The sequence below is a fragment of the Rhinichthys klamathensis genome, unplaced genomic scaffold (assembly GCF_029890125.1).
Source record: "Rhinichthys klamathensis goyatoka isolate OS25496 unplaced genomic scaffold, OSU_Roscu_1.1 h1tg000170l_1, whole genome shotgun sequence".
NCBI lineage: Eukaryota > Metazoa > Chordata > Actinopteri > Cypriniformes > Leuciscidae > Rhinichthys > Rhinichthys klamathensis.
Window position 1 is genome coordinate 689503 of NW_026606701.1, and position 27931 is coordinate 717433.

Below are 27931 nucleotides of genomic sequence, written 5' to 3' on the forward strand. Positions count from 1 at the left end.
CACCGTTTAATAAATAAGCCTCTTATCAGCGCATAGTATTTAGTCATAAATATCAAGGGGCTTTCAGAACATACCTTTGTTACAAAAAAGCAAATATAAATGTTATCAAAGCAATTACAAAAATCAAACAAAACGAGCAAGAAAGGCAAAGAACCCTGAAGTAAATAATATCGGCAAAATAAAGCAATTGGCACAAACAAAAAATAACATTGTAGCAATCACAGAATTTAATAAATTATAGGCACTAATTTTTAAACAAACTTGCTGAACCTCAATAATATGCGTGTGTGCAGCAAGATGTTCAGGTGGCATTGCCATTCAGTTACCCCAGTAAGCGGCATTTTTAAAAGGATATTTCACCCAAAGATTACAAATCTGTCATCATTTACTCACTCTCAAGTTGTTCCAAACCCATATGACTTTCTTTCTTCTGTTCAACACAAAAGAAGATATTTTGAAGAATGTCAGTGACCAAATGGTTGATGGACCCCATTGACTTCACTTTAAGAAGTGGGGTCCGTCAACTGTTTGGTTACCCATATTCTTCAAAATCCATACAGGTTTGGAACAACTGGAGGGTGAGTAAATGATGACAGAATTTTCATTTTGTGGTGAATTATCCCTTTAATTCTTTGCTTTTTATCAATTATTTCACTCTGAGAATGACAACAAATTACTTGACCAGGAATATTCCAAAATTAATAGTACATAAGCACTACATTTCACCCACACAAGCGCAACTTTTTATGACCCTTGCCACAAAGACATTATCACTAGGACATCATCTGATGAACAAAGTTTGACCACACAACAGTTCAGCCAATTAAGTTGATCTCAGGCTTTTATACTCAATGAATTTCCCATTTTCTAGTAAGGACAAACACAATTCATGAAATTTGACTTGAATTTCTCACTGATCCATGTTTCTTTTCGAAAAGAGCAAAAGGATCAATCCCGCGGCGTATCTGAAGGCTCAAACTAAATACGTTTGTTCAAAAACTCTGAAATGCATATATCCATTATTCAGACATTTAAAATGCTTTGGAAACATAGCTTTGCAGTTGAGGTTTCACAATGACATTCAGAAAGAAAGATACATACATATATATTTTTTTTAAGACCAAATACTGTATGAATAATCTTTGAAAGAAATATTTTAAATAATGATTTCAAATAAATAAGAGGTCACATAGATATGAAAGACATTCCGACAGAATGCAATTGCCATGTGGACTCTGTGTTGCCATACAAACCTTTCCCACGTGAGCCAAAAGTGAAGGTCAATTTGCACAAACTAACAAGGGTTCGCCACTAACGTTATCACAGAGAAAACAAGTTATTCAGCGTTCTTCTGTGGTGGGTTTTGGGGGATTTGCAAGCAGGATAGTGTGTTCGAGCCGTTTGCGGTACAGGTGCTGTTTGGTTAGGCGAGGGCGAATCCCTTTCGTATGTTTCTTTGGCGTCCAGTCTGCCTTCAACATCTATCCTGCTGGGATGAGAGCTCTGTAACGTCAAATGAAAGAGGACAGAATCATTTGTTTGGAAGAAAGAGTCTTGTTTGTGGGGGTTAAAGACGTATCTCTATAAAGTGCCTGGTTGAACTGATTCTAGGCATGCTCAGTAGCAGCCTTCTCTCCAGCTCTCGTCTCTCATACCGCTATACGTCCTTGGAGCTGGCAGAGCAGACCTGCAGAGCAAACCACACACTCACTCAGTATGTTGGACTTCAGACGCTTACTATTTATTGGTAGCGAGTCATGAGAAGCTGAGAGTACCTGCGCACTGGCTGGACCAGTTTGCTGCGAGGCACTGGTAAACCTCCTCCAGCATTGGTGGCGGGGCGGGGCAGGCCGCTGCGGGGCGGGGCCATGGAGCGTGTGGGCGTGGCTGTGCCTGAACCATGATTAGACATGACCTTCATGGGCTGACGGAGAGCCAAGGGAGACGGGGCAGCAGGAGTCCGCAACTTACTGGAAGAGGGCACTGGAAGGAAGAAAACAATCGGGAAGATAAGTGGGAATGACGGTTACAGGACTAGAGTAAAGGCAACAGATGGAATGCAAGGAACAGAACTGAAATATATTTCATAAAAGATAAAACATTAAAGACTGAATAAAAGAAAGTGCTTTTTATTCAGTAGTTTATCTTCCATATCAATACCTGATACAAGCCATTCAAGGGACCAGTCATGAGTTAATGGGAATGGGGTTAAAATGACAAAATAAGAATAAAAAAAAAAGATGGATTCAACCCCAAAAACTAAAATAATGCAGTTAAACATCTCCAGCACATTAAAAACGACCACAATTCAATTAACGCTTCTATGCAACCGCTTTCCACAGTCACAGAACACAAGTACACTAGCATTAATGACATTCAACACAAAGCTGAAAGAAAATAAAACCATAAGAATGGATGGATTAAAACAGCATTGATCAACTAGTGTTGCTCACAAACATTTTGCACAATACTAGTTCTACAAATGTCCCCTTGTTGCAAAAATGGGGTAAAAACACAAATCACAGTACAAACACAATCTACCATTCACGTACACTTGCACAACATAAAATATCACAGCACTGAAAAGCTGCATCACCATCATCATCATCATCAGTGTATATACTCACTGAAATCTGCTTCCTCTCCAAAGCAACACGAGAGAGGAACTGGGTAAAAGATGGAAAAGAGAGGGGTTGGTTTGCATCCGTTCCAAAGGCTGTCGAATTGCTCAGGACTTCTTTTTAAAAAGTGCAAGTGTGACTAAGCAACTTTATTGAATACAATCAAAGTGCATTAAATAAATATTTATTTAGTGCATATATAAAATTGACCGGAGTATTCGCAGACTACTGGACCAGTTGGTTATGTGACAACTTTCAAGCAGTTCCATTTAATAAAAAGATACCAGAAGACATGGCACATTTGTACCCTCATCATTCCTCAACATACAACACTGCAAAGCAGCAGCAGCATTCACAATCTCTTCTGAAAAGGCCAATCAGCCACTCCAAAACAATATACAACACAAAATACATGATTCAATCCTACACAAAAACTTTTCAATGCTGCGAGACGACCTATAACTGCAGATCGACAGACGTGGCCTTTTTATGACCAATATATGTTATTTTAATGTTTACATGACCAATAACCAATGTGGATCTGTTTTTAATTAGTTTGACACAATTACTAAACAGTCAGTAGACTACAAACAGACATTTATTATTATTGTTGTTAATACCATTGTTCATGGAAGCATTATCAATAGTGGTTCATTTCCTCAATTTAGGCCTAATTTCGCTCACACCAAAAGAGTTTCAGAGCGAAAAATCCCCTTCATAACTTTTCCCAAACCTACCAGGTTGGTATGCAATAAAATATTCTCCTGTAATAGAAACGTGGCAAAAAAAGAGATGGAAAACAATTCAAATCACTCAATTTGAATCCAGACCCCTCTTTTCAAGCAGAACTGGATGTGATTTCTGAGGTCAGTGAACAGCTTCCACCCCAACCAAACCGAACTCTAATGTTGGGTTCATAAAAGTGTCAAAATGCCATAATACTCCCAGCACTGTCTGGTAACTTGGCTTCACAATGCTTTAGCCGTGTCTGGGTGACCTGCTCAGTGCATTACCTCGAAGAGAAGTAGGGCTCTGGAGTCTCTCTTTTGGTTTTGGGGAGGAGCGCGCAGGTGCTGAGAGCCTTTGGTGCAACGCTGAGATGAGAAATAAGCAGACATTACGTTTTGATTCAGACTAATCAGAGTTCAGCCGTCCACCTCCACCGGCAGGCACTTAACCTCCAACCAGACCTGATCCAGAATCAGCTTTAGTTGAATACTTTAAGGAGTGCCAAGGAAAAAACAGCCAGCCAGGATGGGGTTTAATTCAAGGCAGAGCCATTCCATGCATGGTTAAGCCAGAAGACCACTTCTAACCAGCCACCAGAGGGCGCCACAGTCAAGAGAAAAATAAGCCCTGAGCGAACAACAGGCAGGAGCAGCACTAAGCCAAGAGTGAATCCAACTACATCCAGACAACCAGCACCTCGGCCAAAAACAAAGGGTGTGAGGAAGAGACAAAGGCGGAGAGAGAAGGGAAGAGGCAGAGCATGCTAGGCAGGAAGGACAGAAATAAAACAAGACTATGTTACCGAGGGAGAAGCCTGAAGAACTCTGAAATACTAAGGCACAATGTGTAAAATCACTTAAGCAAGCTAATGTCTCTGCCTGTGCTGTTTAAGAGATGGCCGTTTACCCCTGGGTACTGAAGAGGATATTCATTTTTACTTCACCCTCGTTTGAGACTGACCACTGAACGAGAGAGATCCTTATTCGTTGACCTTGCATGGATAAAATGATTCAGTATGCTGTCATGAAATGTTCTGTTTTATAGGGGTCACCGTTTTAAAAAGTGGTGGGGCCAGCTGCACTTTTTTCACTTTCGTGCTGGTTGTTGTGATGTCATGAAATGCCAAATGGGTCAGCTCATGAATATTAAGTTAGGTTATGCACAATTTTTTTTTAACATTAAGAACATTGTTGTCAACATTTCCAATAGAAAGCAACTGTTAATGGAATCAAATGTCATTCTATTAAATAAAAAACAGAACTAGTCCTAAATAAGATGCCGCTGTCTACCACTAATGACAAAACCACAAGCATTTAACATTAAAAAGAACTAATTCTAGTACTGGATCACTACACTATATAACATTGACTATGATACCATGTCATATCAAAACTCCTGCCGAAAGCTATGTCATCCAAAATCGGCCATAGCAAAAACTACAAGTATGCTTTAAGACTATTAAAATACAGGTGTAATGGCATATTAGTATAATCTGAAATTTTTTATCCTACAAATAAAATGACAAACTTTAGTGTTCCTGTGCCATATTAAACACACCTTGAAGACCCATAATCTGAAGCTTGACCAACAATCTAAAATTAGCTTTGAATAGTAAGTTACAAGGGCTTTGTTTGGAAGTCAGTCAGGCTTTTAGAGGGAATGCCAAGATGCCAATAAGTTGTGATCTAAGAGAGACAGTGAGAATATCAAAGAGCCTCATCCAGCAAGCCAAGACACCAGCGCTGCAGTTTAGCGCACAACGTGAACATGAGTCAGAAGCACAGAATCCACAGCCAAGAAGTACTCGATCTCTGACAGTCACAAAGAGTCAAATGTTACCATATATAAACATTTATGGACAAAATAACATTCACGATAAATACTGCATGTGCCGTTTACTAAATGTTAAAAGTTCTGTGTGTGTGTTCATTGGTTGATAACTCCATTGCCCATAACTGCTGGTCTAGGATCAGTTTTCTCCATTATAATAGCATATTGGCGAAACAGTTTGACAAACTATCTGGTGCATATCTGTGTTTGCGCTCTAAAGAGCGACAAAGGTTTCTATTTACAACACGTTTGGCGGTGTTGAGCAATGTAGCCAATCACAAACATATCCGTTTATTTCTTGAACGCAATGGCTAATCAGAGGTGTTTAAGTTAGCACTGAACAAAAACTCCAGCGTTCTGAGTGGATTCTGATTCTGCATGCTCACAAATCCTCTCATTATAACAAAGTGTAGACATTATGTAAATAAAAATTCCATTGTGCAGTCAGCTTCATTTGTTATAACAGAACTTTGTGAGATTTTGAAGATCTAAGATGAGTGACAGCTTTTTTGTGATTATAACGGAAGCACTCTGCGCGCATTCTGGCATCCCAAATCCTGCATACAGTGTGATTGCTTTTCTGTGGTTTGTGAACGTAGATGCTTTAATACATTTATTGGGAGCGTTTATACTGGGATGTGTAGTTTGTGTGGCAACATGTATATGGAAACTATTACAAGGAAATTTTGGAGTTTTTAAAGAGGAAGCACGTCTCAGCCTTGCCCTGGAGTTGGTTCACCTTTTCTCCTATGATTACCAACCAAACTAAAACACACATTGTTTCCATAAATGTTGTCGCGAGTCGCTCTCTCGCTGATATACCTGATGATTTTGGAGTTAATTACATTAAATGCAATTTATCATTGTGTAAATAAAAAACAGAAAGCACAAGTTTTGTGTCAGGTTTTTATGTTATAATGCCAAATATAACGGTAGAATCGTCTGTATTTACGACCCGCCTGAGAGAGGTTCCCGAATTTCAATCAATTTTCTTTTTTTTTCAATCATAAAATGAATGGAGAATATGTGATGTATGTGTGCATGTATGAGCTGACTGATGTGTCTGTACACTCACTGGCAGACTGACTCTGGTGTCTGGGTGACCCTCCGTTTGGCACTTGCAGGTTTGACTCACAGCTTCTGCTGTTTTTGACCGGCTCTGCAGTCGGTCCAGAGCTGGATCGTGTGAGGTTAGGGAGACTCCGCCTCAACTTTTCTGCCCACACAGACAGAAAGGATGGAGAAGCCAACATTTAAACAGACATTGTACATAAGTTTCAGTGTTTGAAAGAGAAATAGACCAATTGAAATGTGACTGGATGAAGATCTACCTTCATTCTTAATGGCATTTGTCTGGGTATCGTGGCCCTGCAGTGAGTGACGGGGCTGCTGGAGGCGGCTGATGATTGGTTGGGGAGATCCGCGGCTGTACTCTAAAGAGCGGGCAGGTGAGCGAGATCGGGGTGAGTTTCTGGGGGACACGCGTGGCGAGTGCCGAGGGGAGGGACTGAAGCGGTTGACGGGGGTGTGGAAGGAATGGTGGACCGCCTCCTCATCATCGTCCAGGCTCTGTGCGTCCAGCTCCTGGTCACTCAGAGTTCCTCGTCGCAACGACTGACATGATGAACCAGAGCTACGACGTGATGCCGTTGCAGCATATTCTTGCCTTAAACCTAAGAGGGAAACAGATACACTTGAGTTTAAATCTCAAAGTGCCCCATTTGGGCTTTTTTTTTTTTCACTATTAGCACTGTTTATCATCCCTTTCAGCAGCATGATAATCAAATCTATAACAATAACTGTTGAGATTAAATGCAACATCAAATGCAACACAAAATGGCACTTGTTAGAGAAAAGCTACCACTTACTCTCCTCCTGCATGCGGGCGAGTATCTGCACGTCTGTGACGTCATTGAGTTTATACGTGGTCGATGAACCGACAGAGTCTTCATCCATCTCTGATGTGCTTAACTCACTGTCTACTGAGGACTGGGGGCTCACTGCCTGTGCGTTCCTGTCAGCCGACCCACGCTGGTGACCTACACACATAATATTTACATTCATAAATGCCTAAATAAAATAAAAAAAGTGACTTTTTTGTGTGGTTATTCATAAGAAAACCTATAAAGACACTGGATAGCTGTTGTGTGTTTTCTGCTCAAGTCATATTGACTGATAAAATAGTAGCATAGAGTCCCATTGTGCAAACTAAATCGGTATAAGAATTCCTTCGTTCCTGTGTCTGTACGAATGCTGAATAACTTTATCTTATTAATTTTAAATTTGTAAAATCAACTGTCTTTCCTCTTTTTTATTTGTTATATTTTATGTACATTTATATGTATATGCAGCAACATGTAGTCCAAAACAAATTTCCTTCCGAGGATAATAAAGTATACTACTACTACTACTATTTACTGTATACTGGACAGCATATACTAATCAGTGGTTACATTAACAGAAAATATTCCATTTTCTGTACATTTTAAGAGCTCTTAGCCAAATGACAATGAGAAAAGTGCTTTCATGCAGAAGTAACAAATACATACAAAAGTAAAGATGTCATGTAGCTACTCTCATGATTAGTAACACACTAAAGTAACAGTAAATGAATAAATAGAACTTGTTAGTCATCCATGAGTGACATATAATGACTGTTTGTAGCACAATTTCTGAGACTGATAAACCATTTATTAGTATGTAAAAGTAGTAAATATGTAACAGTAGTACCACTGTACGTGGACCACTGTTACCACATAGCATGTTACATTGAGTGAGTGGTCTAGTCATCATATTTCATTTTTTTATTATTCATCTGCAATAATTTTCCTGTTATCAGTGCAAAGCTGCTTTGAAACAATCTGTATTGTATAAAGCGCTATATAAATAAAGCTGTCTTGCAATCCATGTCAATTAGATAAAAAATAAAATAAAAAAAATTGTGGAATAAAATAGATTTGGAGTAATGGAGGCCTTTACCTGCACTGCCAGGCAGAACGAGTTGCTTGACGATAGGCACTCTAGATGGAGTTGAGGACGGGGAGTTGAAGCCACTGCTGTAGGGACTGTTTGATGTGTTTGTGCCGTACGGGCTTCCGTAGCTCACTTGAGGACTGTAGGAATTGTTATACAAACTCCTCCGCTTGTTTGCTGCAGGAGAAATCAAAACATAGTAAGGGCACTTAAGAACTTCCTGTTGTACATGAAGAGTAATGTTGTTTGTTTAAACAAACACCATTCATTAAAAAGTAACATTTCAGACCACACCAGCTGTTATCATTAGGAGAAATAAATAGGTCACTTATATGACATTCTCCAAAACACAAAAACAATAGAGGGTCATATCCCACCCCCCTCAAGTACACTTACACAGATGCTGTTTTAATGCATGCATGTTTACGCAGACATGCACAATATGGTTCAGTGTATTATACATCTCCGAGAGTCAATTTAAGCATACGGCATGGCCAAGTCTAATACAGAGTGTCATTCTGGATCCTGGTGGAGTGCTTTTGATTGCAAACAATACAGCCTATTCACAGTCTAAGAAGAGTACAATGATGCATATGCACACACACAAGAGCCTTACTCAGTCATTTAGTGGATGACAACGCCATTGATTGCCATTGCCATTACCATCCTCTCTCTCTCTCTCTCTCACACAATCTCACAAACACACACAGAGACTCAATGTAGGCATTGTAAAGTAGCACCATCAATCTATGGTCTATGATTCAGTCGTCAATGATAAGGTCAAACTCTAGTTCAGCTGCAGCAGTCAGAATGTGTTGCGATTAAAGCTTTTGGCAATACCGACGGCTAGAGAATCTAAAGTCTGAATATGAGCCAAGAAAGAAACTGTACTGTGTCTCTCAAGAGCAGAGCATAAATAGAAGACACTTCAGCTACTCCCCCTGTGGATATACTCTCACATGATTGCTAGGTGTGTGTTATTATATAAAATTATATAAAAATAATATCCTATTAAATATATTAAGTTAAAAAAATATTAAACAAATTACTAATTAAAATAATTCTACACCTTTGTGTATTTGCTCAGGGAATAAGAAAATAAAGAAATGAAGTAGATGAATATATTACAATATAATATCACATTCCTTTTAGTGACCTAGAAATAGTGGTTTATTATCATAATTTTTTAATACTTTAAAATGTATTTATTTCAGGTTGTTTTTATTGTAATATACCTTTTTATAATAAATGATTACCTTATATAAATATTTTACCTACAACATTTCAATATGTAAAGAAATGCCACAAAGACTTTCATGAACGTTCTTCATCTGAAAATTCTTCATCGTACTTCTTGAGAATCCAAATCCTTAAACTTCGTTTATTCCAGGTTTAAACAAAATAAATAATTAAAAGATTGCTTTATTTGATTAGTGACCTAGAAATAGTGTAGAATTAAAAATGTTGCTCTTTATAACAATCTAAAAAACTTCACAATTCACAATCCTTAAACTTTGTTTATTCCAGGTTTATTAAATAAATAGATGTTATTTAAATATTTGAAGATATGCCACACAGATACTTCCATTAAAATTGTCAAGTTTTTAACTAAAAGGATGAAGATTAAATGACTTAGTGTTACTTAAATTACTAAATTGCTACACCATTTAGCTGCTGAAGTTTTAAATCAGATATCCTGTTAAAACATTTTGATAATTTAGTCTTTAGGAAATTAATTGGGAAAATAAAACACAAAATCCTAGTTTTATGCATTTTGTATCGTTTTATATATTGGCAGCACAACTATCTTGAATATATTGTAAATATTTGAATGCACAACAGCCTTTAGTGTGTGTGTGTGCGCGTGTTTGTGCAGCTGGACACTCAAAAGGTCATTACAGCACATTTCCTCAGACCTACTCTTTCCTTGCCTCTTTCCATAGATCCATCCACCCTCTCTCCTCTCTAATGACTCACTCCCTCTCCATTCCTGCCATCACTCAGTGTGTGCTTTATTCAAAGAAAACAACAACATACCTTCTCCACTTACTTCCTTACAGATCAGGCACTGCACTGCATTAACACCACACCATCAGCCATGCTTACACGCATACATGCACAATGCTTGAAACAGGGATGTGCATGTACTGCACACAGTTGTGATGAATGCTGAGAATGGCTGGTCTTGGATTGAGACTGGTGTAGATGACCTCTGACTATTGACAGTTCTGTGTTTGTGTGTGTATGTGTTTAAATTGAAGCCAAGAGCGGAGGTCTGTCCTCATTTAGGAGAGACTAGAAGAATGAGGATTGACACAAAGAGCCCGGATCAGTAATGGTGAGACCGCTCTAAGCCACTAACACCAGACTGTAAGGACATTAGAATCAAGGCCATTACCATCAAAAGTCAACAAAACACATCAGATACAATACTAACTACATGCAGACTAGACGCACGAGGTGGAGGATCATTAATACATTACAACATAGGTCACAAAAGTGTCTAAAATTCATTATCTAAAACTGACTCAAAGTGTCATGTGTGTTTTTCAGTGTCTTCAAACAGACAAAAATAGATGTGTCCTTAAAACCTAGCCTGAAACACAACCCAGTTCAGACTTTTGACTACAGGCTTTAAGTCTGGTCCACATAAAGCTCATTCCAGAATGCTGACTCGGGCCATCTCGGATAAACAACATAGCAGAAGTAATTTATTTCTAATGGAGAGTAGCACAGGAGCTTTATGCACTTCTGAACATATCTGTATGCAGAATTCTGGGATCCAGCTTTTGCTGCTAGACTGTATGTCTATTGTATGTATGACTGACCACATGACAGGATTTGACGTAGTCTAAATCAAAGCTACAAGCCCTTACCAAGGATAACCAATATTTTTACACTTAAATGTTAATCTTTAAACATTAATTTTGTATGCGTGGTTATAAATAATTGTATCCAAAATAACTCATTTATAATAATTACATAATTGTTTACATTGATTAGCCGTAGACACCTACTATGCTATTTTTTTTAAACATATTGGTGGTCATTTGCTTTGTGTGGATATATTCATGCATTTATTAATTTTACCATGGTAAATAAGCAGAGGGTAATGGCTGCTTCACAACCAATTTGAAAGTTTCGTGCAACTACTACTAATGGACTAAAGCTGAATAATAAAAGCATCATCCTTTTTAGAGCTGCTCTACAGCACAATTTATTTCTGTTTGCATTATTGATCATTATTTTTCTGTTTATCACTGTAAAGCTGCTTTGATACAATTTATATTTGTACTCCGTGTGTGTGTTGCGCGCACTGCTCAGTCGCTCACGGCCCAAACGCTTGTACCGTTCACGCTCATCAGAAATGGCAAAGTTAACCAAAAAACGTGTCGACATGAAATATCTCTGGACGTTTTTGTTTGCAATAGCCCTACTGTGCTGCAACATGCTGTGTACAGTGGTGTGAATAAGTTATTACCCCCATGCTAAAGTTGCCTAAAAAGAGGCATAAAAAATCATCTTTTGGAAATTGATCTTAATGCCTTAATTAGAAAAATGAGGAAAAATCCAACCTTTAAGGACACCAATTTTCTTTGTGTATAAATAATGTATCATAAATAAATAAATGTTCTTCCTTAAAATACAGGGTGCATAAGTCAGGCCCCCCCTATGTTAAATTCCCATAGAGTCAGGCAGATTTTTATTTTTAAAGGCCAGTTATTTCATGGATCCAGGATAATATGCATCCTGATAAAGTTCCCTTGGCCTTTGGAATTAAAATATCCTTTATTTTAACATGGGGGGGGGGGGGGGGGGGGGGGGGGGGGGGGCTGACTTATGCACCCTGTATTTTAAGGAAGAACATTTATTTATTTATGATACATTATTCATACACAAAGAAAAATGGTGTCCTTAAAGGTTGGATTTTTCCTCATTTTTCTAATTAAGGCATTAAGATCAATTTCCAAAAGATGATTTTTTATTCCTCTTTTTAGGCAACTTTAGCATGGGGGTAATAACTTATTCACACCACTGTATGTAGTCGTGCTGGGCGACGCTGGTAAAATTACGCTACCCTCTCGTTCACTGATCCTCTCTCTGCTATCTGCTCACATGCTCTGATAATAGCTTTGTAGGACTACTTTATTTTGATAATAGGTCAAAAAATAAAACCGTTTAATCTGATTCTGCAGCATAGAACTGAATGAAGAATAATATATTGATATTTTATATTTTAATATAGGCCTATTTTCTGTTACTTGAAATAAAAGTGTGCCTATTTATTGGCTTGATTTTTAAAATTTAAAATTTGAATTTAAAATAAGATTTTTTTTAAATTTTTTTTTAATTACCGGTAAGTCATTTTTGGTTTCGGTTTTCATCCAAGTGCATCCAGAATTTTCGGTTTTCATTTCGGTGCACCCCTAATATAAATAAAGATGACTTGACTTGATGTCATAATGACATGTAAAGAGATCATGGTTTTTCTGAAATCGGAAACAGATGCTACCAAAGACAGAACAGAAATACACTAAGTCTTTTCCATCTTTTAAAATGTCATTAACTCCATAAATGTGGCCGAAGCGAGCCAATGGCCGTTACGTTCCAGTCCATCAGATGGTTTGGCTCAACCATGCCCCTTCCACCAGCAGCACACCACACAGAGAAGACTAATACTGGCTTTGTGTATCTCTAAGACAGAAAAAGCCAAGAAAGAGAAGGGGGGGAAATGAGGACAGCTAATCTGTCATAACTCTGGTGACTGACTACATCCATAAACTGCAAGAAGTCAAGTTAAACCCCAGAGATAATTCTAACACTGAAAAGATGCTTCACTAACTGTGCTTTTTATCGGGACTAAATAGGCTAATAAGACGGCAGGGCTCATTACAGGAAATCTGGGCTGTCTGTCAAGAACATCTTGTTTAGCACAGTGGACAGTCTACATGAAAATGAGGCTGTCCATTAGCCCATATTAACGTTTTTTTTTTTTTTTCAGGGTAGGAGGTGGACGAGAAAAAGAGAATATGTGGGAGAGAGTCCTGTAGAAAGGTCATAAGAGCAACAAGGGCTGTTTTAGGACAAACACAGACACTAAGGGCATTTCCAGAGCTGTAGATCGTTTGCTTTGTTCCGAAACCGGGACTAAATTTGTTACAATGTTGCATTTTCTTCTTGGTTCGGTAAGCTTTCACAAGGAAGGCAACATTTCAAAATGCACCGAAATACTTATGCAATTGGTCAGTTTCCTCTCCGTAATCCATCAAGATGGATTGACAAGTTTGCTCTGCGAGCTTATTGTGGTTTTATCTGTAGCTGTCGTGACACACGCAAACACATATAGAAAATGTAGCAGTCATTCCCACTCTAACTGATTATATTTTTAGCTATATTTAAAATGTGTATATTATATATGTATATACACGCACTGAACAAAATTATAAACCCAACACAGTAATAATCATGCTGTCTAATCAGCATCTTGATATGCCACACCTGTGAGGTGGATGGATTATCTCGACAAAGGAGAAGTGCTCACTAACACCGATTTAGACAGATTTGTGAACAATATTTGAGAGAAATAGGCCTTTTGTGTACATAGAAAAAGTCTTAGATCTTTGAGTTCAGCTCATAAAAAACGGGGCCAAAACAAAATTCTTGCGTTTATAATTTTGTTCAGTGAATATATAAACTAGAGATTGATCGGCTGGTGACCGGAATTGGCCGATTTTCACGTGATCGGCCATAATCGGCCGGTCAGTCTGACTTATGGCGATTTTATGCCAGGCAAAATGCACTCGGGCGGTGCATGATTAAAGAGCAACGTGCAGGTTGAATTTATAACTGAATTAATACTTGGTATTGTCTGAAGAGGTCTTTTAAAAACACATATGTAGAAATTACTAATGAAATCTCATTTGATGTAGAAATTATGAAAATGTGCTAGGCTCTGGAATACGCCATTCCCGCTAGCAACGCGTCATATGACGTAGACCGAGGCAAATAAGAGCTCGCGTTCAGCTGTAGTTAGAGCAGTAGTGAGAGACAGAAAGTTTTAGATCGAGGTTTAGAGATGCCATTATGGTAAATTATTGTGTTTGTGCTGGTTGCACGAATTCCAGTCTGTCAGGACATCGTCTCCATCATTTTCCGTCTAGGAAAAACAAGGCTTTTCGTTCTTGGGTGCGTTTTGTGCAGGTGAAGAGAGCAGACTTCACTGCCGCGTCTGTCACCACACACTCGGTCGTTTGTAGCGCACACTTCACTCCGGAGAATTATAGACCTGGAGATTTTTTGCATCACTCCTGAGGGGGGTCTCTGTGTCTCATTGAGCCGCGCTTTCGTTCAGGAAATCCATTCCACAGTTTGCAGCCAGCTAGCAGACTAGCCGGCGGGAATCACTTTTGGAGTCATTTCAGCAGGGTATCGGATATCTCCGCAGGTTGGATCGGGAAAATCCGATACATGAATTACGCTGGTATCGGTCCCGGTCCCGATACGGTATCGGATCGGCCCCATCCCTACCTGTGGGCCATATAGGCATGCTCGTCTACATCGGAGAACTCGGTTTCTTCATTCACATCCATTGTAACCTGAGCTTGAGCTTGACCAGACTCCCTCGCCCATCGTCACTTCCGGTTAGTGCTTTATAGACGCGGAAGTTATTTTATCACAATTTATCTCAAAATATCGTTAATGGCTAATATTACTCCAGTTCAGAAAATCTAGTTGTTTTATCATCAACATACACTATGCTATATAGGGGTGTCCAACCTGCACGTTGCTCTTTAACATCGCGCAGCATCACACGCCCACATGGAACGCACATGTAGGAAACCTTGTGAATTACGGCCGTTTCACACCGCAAGCGGTGCGCATTTTTTCCGGCGTGCATGTTAATCAACGAGTGCATTCACCGGGAGCAGGAGCCGCGCGTGAGCGTCGAGCAGGAGCGTATCAGCAGTGTTTAGCACAGTGGACAGTCTGACAGTCATGAGCAGCAGTGAAGCGGTTTCGGCGCAGAGTCTATTTTTGCTGTGCTGCTCACGCTCAATTAAAGTGAAAGCACACTTTTGATGGACAAAATAAATATGATTTCACACAAAAAGTGCCCAAAATGCACAGAATTTGCATGTCTAGTGTGTTTTAACAAGAACTGGAGTAGGCTATGTTAGAAATTAAAATGAAGACTCTTTATAGAAAATATTTATAGAAAATGTACACATTTAAACTTGCTTTTATTATTCAGTTTGGGTAAAAGTATATGGTGTTTTATGAATAAAAAAATATATATAGAAAATAAATATTTGTGTTATTGAAAATAAAAAAAGTGGTTAGAAAAAATAAAATCGGAAACGGCTAAAATCGGTATCGGCAGGTCAAACTCAATGAAAATCGGAATCGGCCTAGAAAATTGTAATCGGTGCATCTCTAATATAATCTATATATAATTTATAATGCAGTCCGAGACAAACCAGGCCGAGACAACCTCGTTCAGGCAATCCCAGAGTGATTGTTTTGGTGCGGATCCGAGTGTGATTGCTGTGTTCATATATACCTAAATTAACCGAACTAGGGGAGAAAACGCACCATGTTCAGAAAATAATTCTCCAAACGAGCCAGGTGTGAAAGATACTTTGAAAAAGAAAAGTTCACAACAGCAGCATGAAGAGCCATAGATGACATGAAAGAGACAAAGAAGGAAGACAGAATGAACGCAACGATGTTGAAAGTGTACAGGATAAGACCTGACAGATCTGTAGAGGAAAAGGGAAAAGGCAACAAAAAAAGAGAAAAGAACAAAAAGAAAGATATCAACAGGAAAACAAGAGTCTACTCCAAACAGGATTGCAATAGCGGATTGGATTGCAGGGGCAAGTTGAGGTTGCAGCTATAGAAAAGACACACAGAGAGAGAAATGAATGTTCTTGGCTCAGGGGAAAGTGAATCTCTGCTCTACCCAGTCATAAGGAGGCTCTAAAGACTGTAAAGAACTTGCTGAATCACTGCATAACAATGTTCAAGAGTATAGATAGCACTTCCTATTAATACAGACAGTACACTGTGGTGTCCTTTTATTGTTTTTAAAGCACAAATTTAGAGGTACAAACAATGAAAAAACATGTTTTTCTTGAGATCTCTTAGATATGTTGATAAACTATTATTAAAATTAGTTAGTTTCTAACAATATAGGCTAATTAAATCCTTTTGACAATTCGTTGTTTACTTTAGATGTTCAGTTATTTGTAAATAATTATACAATGAATTATTAACTTATTTGAATTACCAAAACTGTAAGCAACCCTATAACCGCATGATTTTCCCCATTAAAAAAATAACATTCAGTAAAATTGACATCCAAAATTAGAATTGCTAATAATCTCATTTTATTTTCTCAATTTTACACAATTTAGTGTTGCCTGCATTTGTTTAAACTGTATTTGTCAGGAAAGATCACTTGTACTCTTTCTATCAAATCTCAGCCTCTCCTTTTGTCCTCAAGTCCAGTGAGTTATGTAACCACGGTTATGACTACAACCTTATGGAACTGTTTGCATTTCTGAGGGAAGTGTAAAGCCCTGGAATGAGTTACCATGGCCGGGCAAACAGACTCACCAAACAGCAGACACACTATAATAGATCAGCTGTCTGTAAGTTTTACAATGCAAAAGACAACCAATTTGTAATGACCAAATTGCTTATTCACGAGCTATAAAGTTTACAGCAGCTGCGTCCAGGCTCCGTTTCAAAATTTAGTGAGCTGCCTAGCCATACAATACCTTTTCACAAAGAGTAAATATAGCTTATAAGAGTGCTGCTGAGTCAGACTTTTCAACCTTCTGGATGGAATTCATTAATGTGTGCAAACATGTCCTTCTCTATTTTACTTTCTCACATACACGCAGATGCACTCCACAGAGATAGCCGGTTCTGAAGAGGGCACAAGAGAGGCATAAAAGAAAGAAACAAGCAATAAGAGAGAGAGACAAAGAAGCTAAAAGGTGTGCCTAACAGGATAGAGATTTGACATGCATCCCACACATCTGCACTGGCTCTCTTCACTCTCTTGGCAACGGCTGTAGGGAATTAGCAATGCCTCAGGTAACCTGGAAACCGCAATACACACCGACAGTCAGCATGGGCTGAATGCTCGCTATCAATAAGCCTTTACACAGTTGGGCAGTGAATGAGTTAATTAACACAGTGAATGAGTTAACACAAAATAAAATCATCTCAAGTGTCTTCTGGAAGTTGTTTATGTTTAGGTTTAATTACAGGATATGCTAATATGCTCGATTAATTATGTATAGCCTATTCATATTTGCCAAAAAAGACGACATTGTGGCAGACAAAAGTTTAAATTACAGCCCTAAAAATTGTAATGTGTCATTAAAAAAATAAAAAATGATATGTCTTATGCTCACCAAGGCAGCATTCATTCATCACCAATACAGTAAAAACAGCAATATTATAAAATATTTTTACAATTTAAAATAATTCCTTTCCATTTAATGTATTTTAAAATGTAATTTCTTCCTGTGATGGCATCATTACTCAAGTCTTCAATGTCACAGGATCCTTTTAGAAATCATTCTAATATACGTTCTAATAAACAGTTCTCATTATTATCAATGTTGAAAACAGTTGTGCTGCATTGTTTTTGGGTGGAAACTGGGATTATTTGATGAATAGAAAGTTCAAAAGAACAGCATTTATTTTAAATATATCTTTTGTAACATTATAAATATATTTTTTTTACTTTTGGTCAATTTAATGTCTCCTTGCTGAACAGTAATTAATTTCCTTCAAAAAAAATTAAATAATAGAAAATACCAGATTTTTTCCCTTTATCTTATCTTGGAAATGTGAGATGAAAAACATTCAAAGGGTGCTGCTGTCTGCTCTATGATGACATTATGATGAGTCCACTTAAAACAATGACATCATACATAAACCAGTTTGTCTCGCACAATGACAAGAGTGATTCACACCTGGCCCTGTTCCAAATATTAATCAAATGCAACCACTGCAGACTGGATCTTTTAATGGAAAAATCTGATCTATGAACAGAGTTCTCTGGAACGATTCCCATGTCACTCAAGGTGATGGTAGAGTGAACTGTAGGAAATGAGCCAGGAATGATCTTTGAGAGAATCACTCAAAAGGACTCTTAAGATCATTTGCTCTGTCTCTAGACTTTCCTCATTGAAGCAATATAATAAAAGTAAAATATAGGAGTACATAAAAGTGTGATGTAACAGTATGTCAGTGGGTGTTGTAAAAGTCAGACAATCACATGTCAGTAAAAGCAGTCAGTGCCTTTCTATAGAGAGCTGCTCAATTTAAGACATATCACATGGGCATACCCGACTAAAAACAGTAATAGCCTTAGCCTTTAAAACATTTTTTTTTTTTAAAAAGTAAATATGTATACATTTCAGATTATAATGCAAATTTAAAACCCTACTTAAAAGAATAGTTCACCCAAAAAAAAAAATTATCCCATAAGGGGCTTTCGCACCGGATAGTTCCAGAAACTAGCCATCAGGGTGGTTCCCCGCGAACTAATGGTTCCCTTAGGAACATTTTCCTGGTTGTATTCGCACCGCCAGTAGGAACTCTAAAGTGTCGTAACCCACGCTTGTTGTTGTGACTTTTATTTTGACGCCGCTGAGAATGCCAGAGCCTGAACACACAGCGCTCCCATTCTCCGTGTTCATTAGTTTATGATCTGTCAAACAGTCCTGTCTAATACGTTATTAGATACATAGAATGTAGACAGTATATGAAAAGGTATTAGCGTAAACCGTGTGGTTGATGTCCAGTGTTGCTAGCTGAGCAGAAATACATAATCTTGTTTGGCTTGGTGGTCTCCTCAAAGTTGCATTGGATTATATCCTTAGGGTAATGGTTGAGAGGTCCATCGATCTCTGTTTTCCATGTTCGTAGAGTTAGTTTGTGGAGTAAATATATAGGCTTTAATCTGTGTTTACACAGCTTTTTTTTTTTTTAAATAGCGGGTGCTGGTGTTTCGTGTGCGTTCAGCCAATCAACGTACACTAACGTCACTGGTAGTTCCTATAGTGCTGGGTTAGACTGGGTTAAAAATATCCTGGCTCTTCTAAGCTTTATAATGGCATTGAATAGTGTTTTTGAAGCTCCCAAGCATATCCATCCATTATAGAAGTAATCCTTATGACTCCAGTGGGTTAATAAGTGCCTTCTGAAGCAAAGCGATGGGTTTTTGAGGTCACCCTTCAGCCTTCAGAACTCAACTCTCTCGTGATCGTGTACACAGCCGTTGCCGGAAGCCAGTGACAAAAATTCGAGTTTATGAAGTTCTAAATATGGATATTTGTCTTACAAAAACCCATCGCTTTGCTTCATAAGGCCTTTATTAACCCACTGGAGTCGTAAGGATTACTTTAATGACGGATGGATGCGCTTTCTGGAGCTTTAAAAATTCGGGCACTATTCAATGCCATTACAAAGATGCGGAAGAGCCAGGATATTATTTAATATAACTCCGATTGTGTTCAGCTGAAAGAAGAAAGTCACATGCACCTATGGCTTGAGGGTGAATAAATGATGGGATAATTTTCATTTTTGGGTTAACAATTCAAAGCTGCCTGCACAATATATATAAGTATATATATATATATATATATATATATATATATATATATATATATATATATATATATATATATATATATATATATATATATATATATATATATATAAACAAACAAATGCATGGTATGTATAAAAAACATAGGCCAAAAACTAAAATGTATCATTTTTGTGGTGGCACCAGTAAAAATGTTAGGGCTACTACAAATACCCTCTAAAGAATCAAGACATCCTTGTAATACAACAGTGATTACAAGATATTACATAAATGAAAATTATGTGCGTGTGGTACCTGACATGGTAAGGTCGAGTCTGTGTAAAAGAGAGCGTTTGGCAGACTCCATATCAGGACTGGGGTTATCCAGAGCCTGTCTGCACCACACGATGGGACTCAAGGCTTTCTGCAGAGGACTGTTCAATTTCGCCTCGTACAACCTGCAGAAACACAAGCTAGAGGTTAGTCACATGGAATAAACATACTCTCATTACATATCTGGCACACAAACATTTAACCAAGAAACATGCAGAGTGGTGACGCTTTGAGATGCCTCGATAAACAGTGGCTTATTCAGCAAAAGCATGATTTCAGTTTAAATTAAATCTTGCCTACAGGAAAACATTCTGTAATTTTTAAGGTAAGGTGTAAACTGCACTCTATAATATTGTGCAGGCAGCTTTGCTTAGTCATTGAGACCTAAATTAATAGGGCCACATGAAAGCCTGGTGGAAAACTGCTCAAGTCAGCTGATCACAAGCTTGTTTACTATCTGCTAAATACCAGCCATATGACAACAACAGATCATCTCAATATGACAGCTGTAGTGGCGAGCACATTTGTTAGTATTAGAGGGTGATATTATCAGTTAGCTTAAGTAAATTTGAGTATGTTTCTTGATTTGTGTACGTGACATCCAGATGAGGGAATTGTATATGCTCTATGAAACGCATTTGATTCAGGTGATCATAAAACCCACAAACTAGTCAATTGACCCCTGATTTTGCTGAGGATCCCAAAACACTTGATGTTACTGTTTTAAAAGATTAAATTTAGCGCTGGTATTAAGGCAAGAGGGTTCTGAACTGGCAGCTGTTGAGAAGATATATTGAAGTGAGAAGGGAAGAGAGAGAGGAGTGAACAGTTATAACTGCACTGCATGAGTCTTGTTTTCTGGTCAGAGGCAGCTGTTGCTCAGGATCACCTGACAGTAACAAGTGGTAGCAAACATTTTTTTTAACAGACACAAAGACAACTATTATTAAAATGTAATTTAATCCTAATGACAAAGCTGAATTTTCAGCATCATTACTCCAGTCTTCAGTGTCACAAGATCCTTAGGAAATCATCCTAATACATCCTAGATTTGTTGCTCAAACTTTTTTTATTATTACCAAATAACACTTTTCCATGATTATTTGAAGAATATAAAGTTGAAAAGACATCACAAAAACAGCATTTGAAATAGATTTTTTTTGTAACAATGTAAAAGTCTTTACTGTCACTTTTGATCAGTTTAATGCATCACTCCTAGCTGAACCCCCCCCCCCCATTACATTTCTTTAAAGGTGCTCTATGTAACTTTTAGCGGCCTCTAGTGGTGATGTTTCAGATTGCAATCAAATTTTACAAGAGCGCTCGTGCTCGAACTCATAGACAATAATAATAATTAATAATTCATTACATTTATATAGCGCTTTTCTAGGCACTCAAAGTGCTTCACATGGAAGTGGGAATCTCCTCAACCACCTGGATGATGCGACGGCAGCCATAGTGCGCCAGAACGCCCACCACACACCGGCTTACTGGTGGAGAGGAGACAGAGTGATGAAGCCAATCAGTGTATATATAGGTACAATACCGTCTATTGCGCAAATATCTCGGCGAATACTAGACGGATTCGGCGAGCACCGAGCTCGTTGGGACCATCTAGTTGAGCTGAAAAGAACCATATTGAGAATGAGAAGGTGACGTCACGCGTATCACTCCGCGTTGCATTGTGGGAAGGATTCGCCATCTTGGTAGGATACGCTATCCGTTGTCATGGTTACTTCGACCGTGAGACCGAGAGAAATAGCGACAGAGAGAGAGCAGCTTGATATTTGTTTGCATTTTTGCGATAAGGCACATGCAGTTTCTTGGGAATAAATGAAGAAGGGGGAAGCAAAAGGAAAGGGGCTCTATCGGGAGAGACTAAATAACAACACCAAGCAGCGTTATTTAGAGAAACTACTTGACATCAACATGGACCCGTACGACCTGCTACAGAATGGACGAAAGACCCAAAGCACTACCACCTTTCACATACGCTGACATAGTTAATTACCTGGTTTGTTTATGGTATCAGTGACTAACGTTACTGCCTACACAATGCAAGAGTTCAGAAGCTTTAAGTCATTAGAAGCTGAACAAGTCTGCTGCGGCTGGGTGCAAGACTTAGAAACCCCCAAACCTGTAACGTTGAACTGCGAGAGTTCCGTCATACTTGATGTTTCATTCAGGCCTCATTCATATGTGGAAATAAATCTGATATGAATCAGATACGTGCATTTGCACCTGCCGTGCAACGTTAAGCGAACAGATCGGACATTCCCCTGTCAATGCGAATCGTACGTCATTAAAAAAAGTGTCTTTTTAAAACATTTCGCGGTACAGATATATCTATAACAAATGAAACAACTCTAGTTGAATAACAGAGTATTAATTTCGTTCGTTTGTGTTAAATAAAAGGCGAACTGTGCTGAAATGTGTTGCTTTTGAAAGCAGGCTTTGCTCGCTGTTGCTGCTGTCAGTTTATTGACAAGCAGTTTCTCTAAGGCCCTGTCCACACGGACACGGGTATTTTTATAACCGTGACTTTTTTTACGCGGTTCGGCCGTTCGTCCACACGAAAACGCACTGAAACCGAACATTTTTGAAAACCCCTGCCAGGGTGAGGATTTTCAGAAACGCCGGTTACAGTGTTGTCGTGTAGACAGTGAAACCGGGGTTTTTGCCTTGCGACGTCAGAGTGTGCGCCGTTATCAGCTGTGTTTGACATCAGATTTGCGCTTCTGATTGGCCAACGTGGCTTTAGGGTTAAGGTTTATATCGCCGCCTGGTGGCGTGACATGCTCTTGACCGCGCTTGATTGCGTGTTTTTACGTTTTCATGTAGCCGGAGACCGAGCATGTGTGGACGGGATTTTTTTTTAAAACGCTGTAGGAAAAACTCCGGTTATAAAAATACCCGTGTCCGTGTGGACATGGCCTTAGTCTCTCCCGATAGAACCCCTTTCATTTCTCTTCCTTCTCCATATCTTCCAAAGAAACTGCGGCGTATCGGTAAAATGTAAACAAATACTAAGCTGCGCTGTCTCTCTTTCGCTATTTCTGGAATGTTTAGTCGCGCATCTGTGAAGTTCTGAAGGCGTTGCCCCTGCCAACCGATAGCGTCTCCTACCATCATGGCCGACCGGCTCAGACCCCGCCCAAATTGGCACATGACTCCTCACTCTCAATAAGTTCCATAGTTTTTGGTGGTGTTTTCGCGGAGATATTAGCAGAGAACCATCGGGCGCGCTGCAAAATTGCGGACGCCGGTGACGTCACGATCTCAGAAGAAAATCGCTCGTATCTCTGGAACGCAAAGACCCAGAGAGCTCAAATTCGAGGAGGAGGTCCCAGGGGAACCCTTGCCCGAACGCTAGAGTGGCGGGCCTCGGGGATGCCCCCTACCGGATCGCCGTTCGCTGGGACCCCCCATTTCGAACGGCTATAACTCGGGGAGCCGGGCGAGTTGGACCTCGGGGGTGGGCTCGTTCGAAAGGCCCCGTCCAGCACTACGAACGATTAGAGTCTTGGGAATATTGATCAAAGATTGACTGAGATATAAGCCGAAAAACGTGCGCCTTTAACAGGACGTAACTCCCTTACCGTCTACAATAGACTGTATATAAGGAGAGAGGCTCAGGAGCGCGCATGCACGTCACATCCGTTGGATTTCGCGGTAGGCTAAATCCGACCCGGAGACTTCACATAGAAATAGGAATACTGGCCTTCAGAGGTAATAGCAAAACTCGACAAGTGGATCATTTTAATGTGTGATTACAACCCCTTCACACACAGGCAATAAAAAAAGGATTCATTTTAGTAGAAAAGTTACATAGAGCAACTTTAAAAAAATTTAAACAAACTAACATTTTTCAAAAAGACCTATTGGTGGTAGTATAAGAATATTGAGAAGCTCAGACAAAGACAACCTTGAGCACTACGCATCCTGGACACATCTCTCAAGTCAATGACTGTGATTGAATGGAGTTCGTCAAACAGACTGACACAAACCATTTTGTTTAGGTATGGCAGATTTATTTTTTATGACTGATAGCAATGCGGGATTGCAGTGTTGGTGGCAGAATCTGGCACTTAGTATAATCCCTCACACACAGACACAGCATTTCTCCTAGCAAGCCTTTCTCCACAGAAACTGAGACGATCTCCTGGTACAAATAAATACAGTATTCCCATCACAAGAGCACAGATCTGACTTTGAGAGCTGTGCTGACTGCTGCTTGATTGATTCAACACAATTATAAACACATTATCTTCTTATCTTGTCAACAGATTTGCTTAATGTGTGGCTTGAAACCATTTGTGACCTTAAACACCATTAAATAAAACAAGCAAACATGATATAGTTATGACTAAGAAGAAGATTAAATCAATTACGTATTCTTGTTGTAATCATGCATGACCTGTTTGGTTTGACAAGTACACTTTCAGTCCTACTATTTGTAGTGGTAAACAGGTGTTAAGCTCACTGATCGGCTGGACTCTAGGGGCCTATACCATGAAGTCGGTTTAGGTGGATAGCCCGATATGTTTTAGTTTAGTTAACTTTGCGCCAACCCTGGGTTTTAGGCACCATGAAAGTGATTTGGCTTTTAGCAGTGTTCATCGCCATAGTAACTGACGCTCCACGGCACGGTTAACCTAACTTCACAACTTTAACTTGCACTGATATAGCAAGACTTTTTCTTTTAGTTGTCCTCTTTCATAGACAGCTATTTTCTTCTTGCTAAATAAATTTGTTTGCTTTGAATTCGTAATATTTTTCAATCTCGTAATATTCTGCAGAAGATAGAAGTGAATGGCGCTGCTTCTCTCACGAGAAATGAATCGCAGTTTCACTCTTTCTCAGCATGTTATTGGCTGTTCGCTACTGATGTCACACCTAAACTCAGGATCAAAGCCTGAGTTGACAGAGAAAGTTGATGACCAGCATCATGGTACCAACAAAGCCTGGTTAGACTGGTTTGGTTTTGTCAACTCAAAACTAATCCTGTAACCCTGAGTTTGTTCAACTACCATCATGGTACAGGCCCCAGCTGTTGACGGGATTTTCCAGCATTTTGCTGCCACAGCAAGATATCCGACTAAACAGGATCGAGTGTCCGGATTACAGCATTTCGAGTCTGTGTACATTGACCTAAACCACAGAATCTCACAGACACTGATTAAAGCAAACACAAACAATGGATTACACACTGACATCAATCCACACAAGATCAAAAACTGATAAAATGAAGCAAATTATGTCTATTTCAAAGAAATGCTGTTCTTTTAAACTTTTAATTCATAAAACATGTTTCACAGTAAAAAAAAATGAAAAATAAATGTTTATTGAGCAGCACATCAGCATATTAGAATGATTTCTGAAGGATAATGTAACACTGAAGACTTGAGTAATGATGGCTGCTGAAAAAAACCCCAGAAATAAATTACCTTTTAAAATATATTAGAAAACAGTTATTTTAAATTGTAAGCTTAAGTGACCAAAGTTCTGCATTGATCATTATTTTGAAGTGGGTCAATTGTATCAGAACTGAGGCACACCATCAGGTGACAACTACTACACACACAGTTGTTTACATTTAGCCTAGTTGGTTCTTATTCATTTCAACAATATGAGATGAGTGGTTTTCTCATGTGATTGCACATGTGTATGGTTATTTCTCAAAAGCACTATTAATGTATTGCTTATTTCTTTAAAAAGCAGATTGTTCTAGTAATGTTCACGTTAGATAAAAAAAAATGAGCAAGAGCAATATAGGCTACAATGCAGATCATGCAGAAAATCATGTACATCTTGTGGAGCTGATCTGAGGCCTTATCAGAAAGACATCTAGATGCAAATGTATCATTGCTGTAATGACATTGACGCATGACACAATGGCTTTTATAAAGCACAACTTGATACTAAGATAAACTGAAGGGCAAATGAAAAGGACTCGCACGTCAGAAGCAACTGCAAGACAGGCCGTGGTGCTAACTGAAAACAAGCAGTCAGCAAACTGTTGCTCCTAAATGCTCAGACATAAGACACTAATCATCAGATGACAGTCGTATTGCAGTCAATGCATTGAATACATTAACCCCAGCTCTTGGGCAAAGAGACATGGGAGCAATAATGCATCAAGCACATTCCTCCAAATGCGCGTCATTCTCTGTCGCGTCTACACGCACACCTGTCAAACACATGAAGGGTGTGTGTGTGTGTGTGTGTGTGTGTGTGAGAGAGAGAGAGAAGGTTATTCCTCTGATCGGGGTTAACACCTCGTCCAGGCAGCTTACTCACCAGCTGTCCTCCTCTTCGTTCAGGCAATCCATGTCCTCCAAATCGAGGATCTCCACCTCGTCCAGCACTGAAGTTTCTCCGTCCTCGATACAATCCAGCGAATCGTTGTAATAAGACGCGAGACTAGTGTTCGAGGCGGTACAAGAAGCGATGTCACTGTCATACCCTCCTCCGTAACTGCTGCCGTGATATGATCGCCTGGGGCTCAGCCGGGAGTTTTCCAAAACCCCACCGAAACCCCTCGATCCGCCGAACCCCACCCCAGTGAACCCGGCGAGCCCCGCCGCGGCTCCCGGGGAATCATACCCGGCGCTCACGGGTCTGGTATTCCCCGACAATCCGCCGGGGGAAGAGAGGTGACTGGATCGGCTCCGAAGCTGCTCGTTCTGCTGCTCGAGTTTCTTTACTAAGTCTTGGAGCTTCCGCACCTCCAAGTCCGCGTTTATGTTTGAGTTGATATCCTCCATATCAAAAGCAACGATATGTCCTCGCGTCACTCGTGTCCGTTAGGTCTGTTCAAACTACAGCCAAAGTCAGCAAGTTCGCGAGCCTCTGTCGCAAGGTCTTTAAATGAAGCACTGTCAACGCCGCGGCTCGAAAGTTACTAATCTTATCGTCGTCATCTTCTCCGGGCACTCATACACACTGTAAGCTCCGTCGCCATCTTTACTGTCCGCCAGTCGCTAACTGGGAAATCTTTTGAGAAGCTAGAGGTGAGACGTCATCACGTGTCTCAACGGGGACGAGCACGTTTTGGGAGCGACCCTTCCCTGGAACCTGGCACGCGCACTTTAACTCTCTTGGTAACCCTCTCGATAAATACACACTCGACTACACTATAACAGAATACTTGTAGTTGTACTCTTACTCAGTGCTTTACTTACGTGTTATTGCGGGGATTTTGTACGTTACCTGGACACTGTTAAACTTGTACTCTTACTCAATTACATTTTTAAGGCATTATATATACTCTACGATTTTATTTAGACATTGTACAAAGTATATGTTTGCAGGCCAATTTATGGCTACTATTTTTTTGGGTTTTAATGTAGTTTTGGCTATAATTTGTGGTTGCTATTGTAAAAGCAACTGATAACAATTTTAGTATAAACTATTGAGACACAAATATCGACATTTTTACCTTGTGAAGGGATGTCTCAGTCACTACAACACTATAAAATTGCTGAAGATTAACACAATTGACTTGATGCTCAGTCTATAAACAACTATATTCAAATGTCAAACAAGTTAGCTGGTGAATTTAAATATAACAATTTCTTCTACTGCAGGTGCACTAATCCTATTGTATGAATCACATATTAAGAAACTCATACACTAAATTTTTTGCTGCAGTGAATATGGTCAAAAACACATTCACAAACCCGTATCAAAAATATGAAGTCATGGACAAATGTTCCACTGTCACAGGTGCTCAGTTGTTTTGCTCCAAAAATACCATCATATGGAAAAGCCATATAAATTAATAATATTTTTAAAAGCCCTGAGATTTTCTATAACAAATATACATTTT

The 27931-nt window shown here is 39.2% G+C and overlaps 1 protein-coding gene across 5 annotated transcripts; it reads right to left on the reverse strand.

The window, feature by feature from the left end:
• Positions 1-27103, reverse strand: slain2 (SLAIN motif family, member 2). 5 transcript variants are annotated; one of them, XM_056259832.1, is made up of 11 exons: positions 26401-27103; positions 20083-20225; positions 8160-8330; positions 7049-7219; positions 6512-6853; positions 6256-6396; positions 3635-3715; positions 2628-2666; positions 1776-1983; positions 1656-1687; positions 1-1503 (listed from the first exon to the last, which is right to left on the reverse strand). In XM_056259832.1, exons 1-11 carry the CDS (start codon positions 26865-26867, stop codon positions 1475-1477), a joined length of 1824 nt encoding a protein of 607 aa, XP_056115807.1. In that variant the 5' UTR covers positions 26868-27103; the 3' UTR covers positions 1-1474. The 5 variants fall into 5 exon arrangements, with proteins under 5 accessions (XP_056115807.1, XP_056115806.1, XP_056115810.1 ...); XM_056259831.1 differs by having other exon boundaries at positions 1-1687; positions 26401-27102; XM_056259835.1 differs by lacking the exon at positions 3635-3715 and having other exon boundaries at positions 1-1687; positions 26401-27102.
• Between the last annotated feature and the right edge of the window lie 828 nt (positions 27104-27931).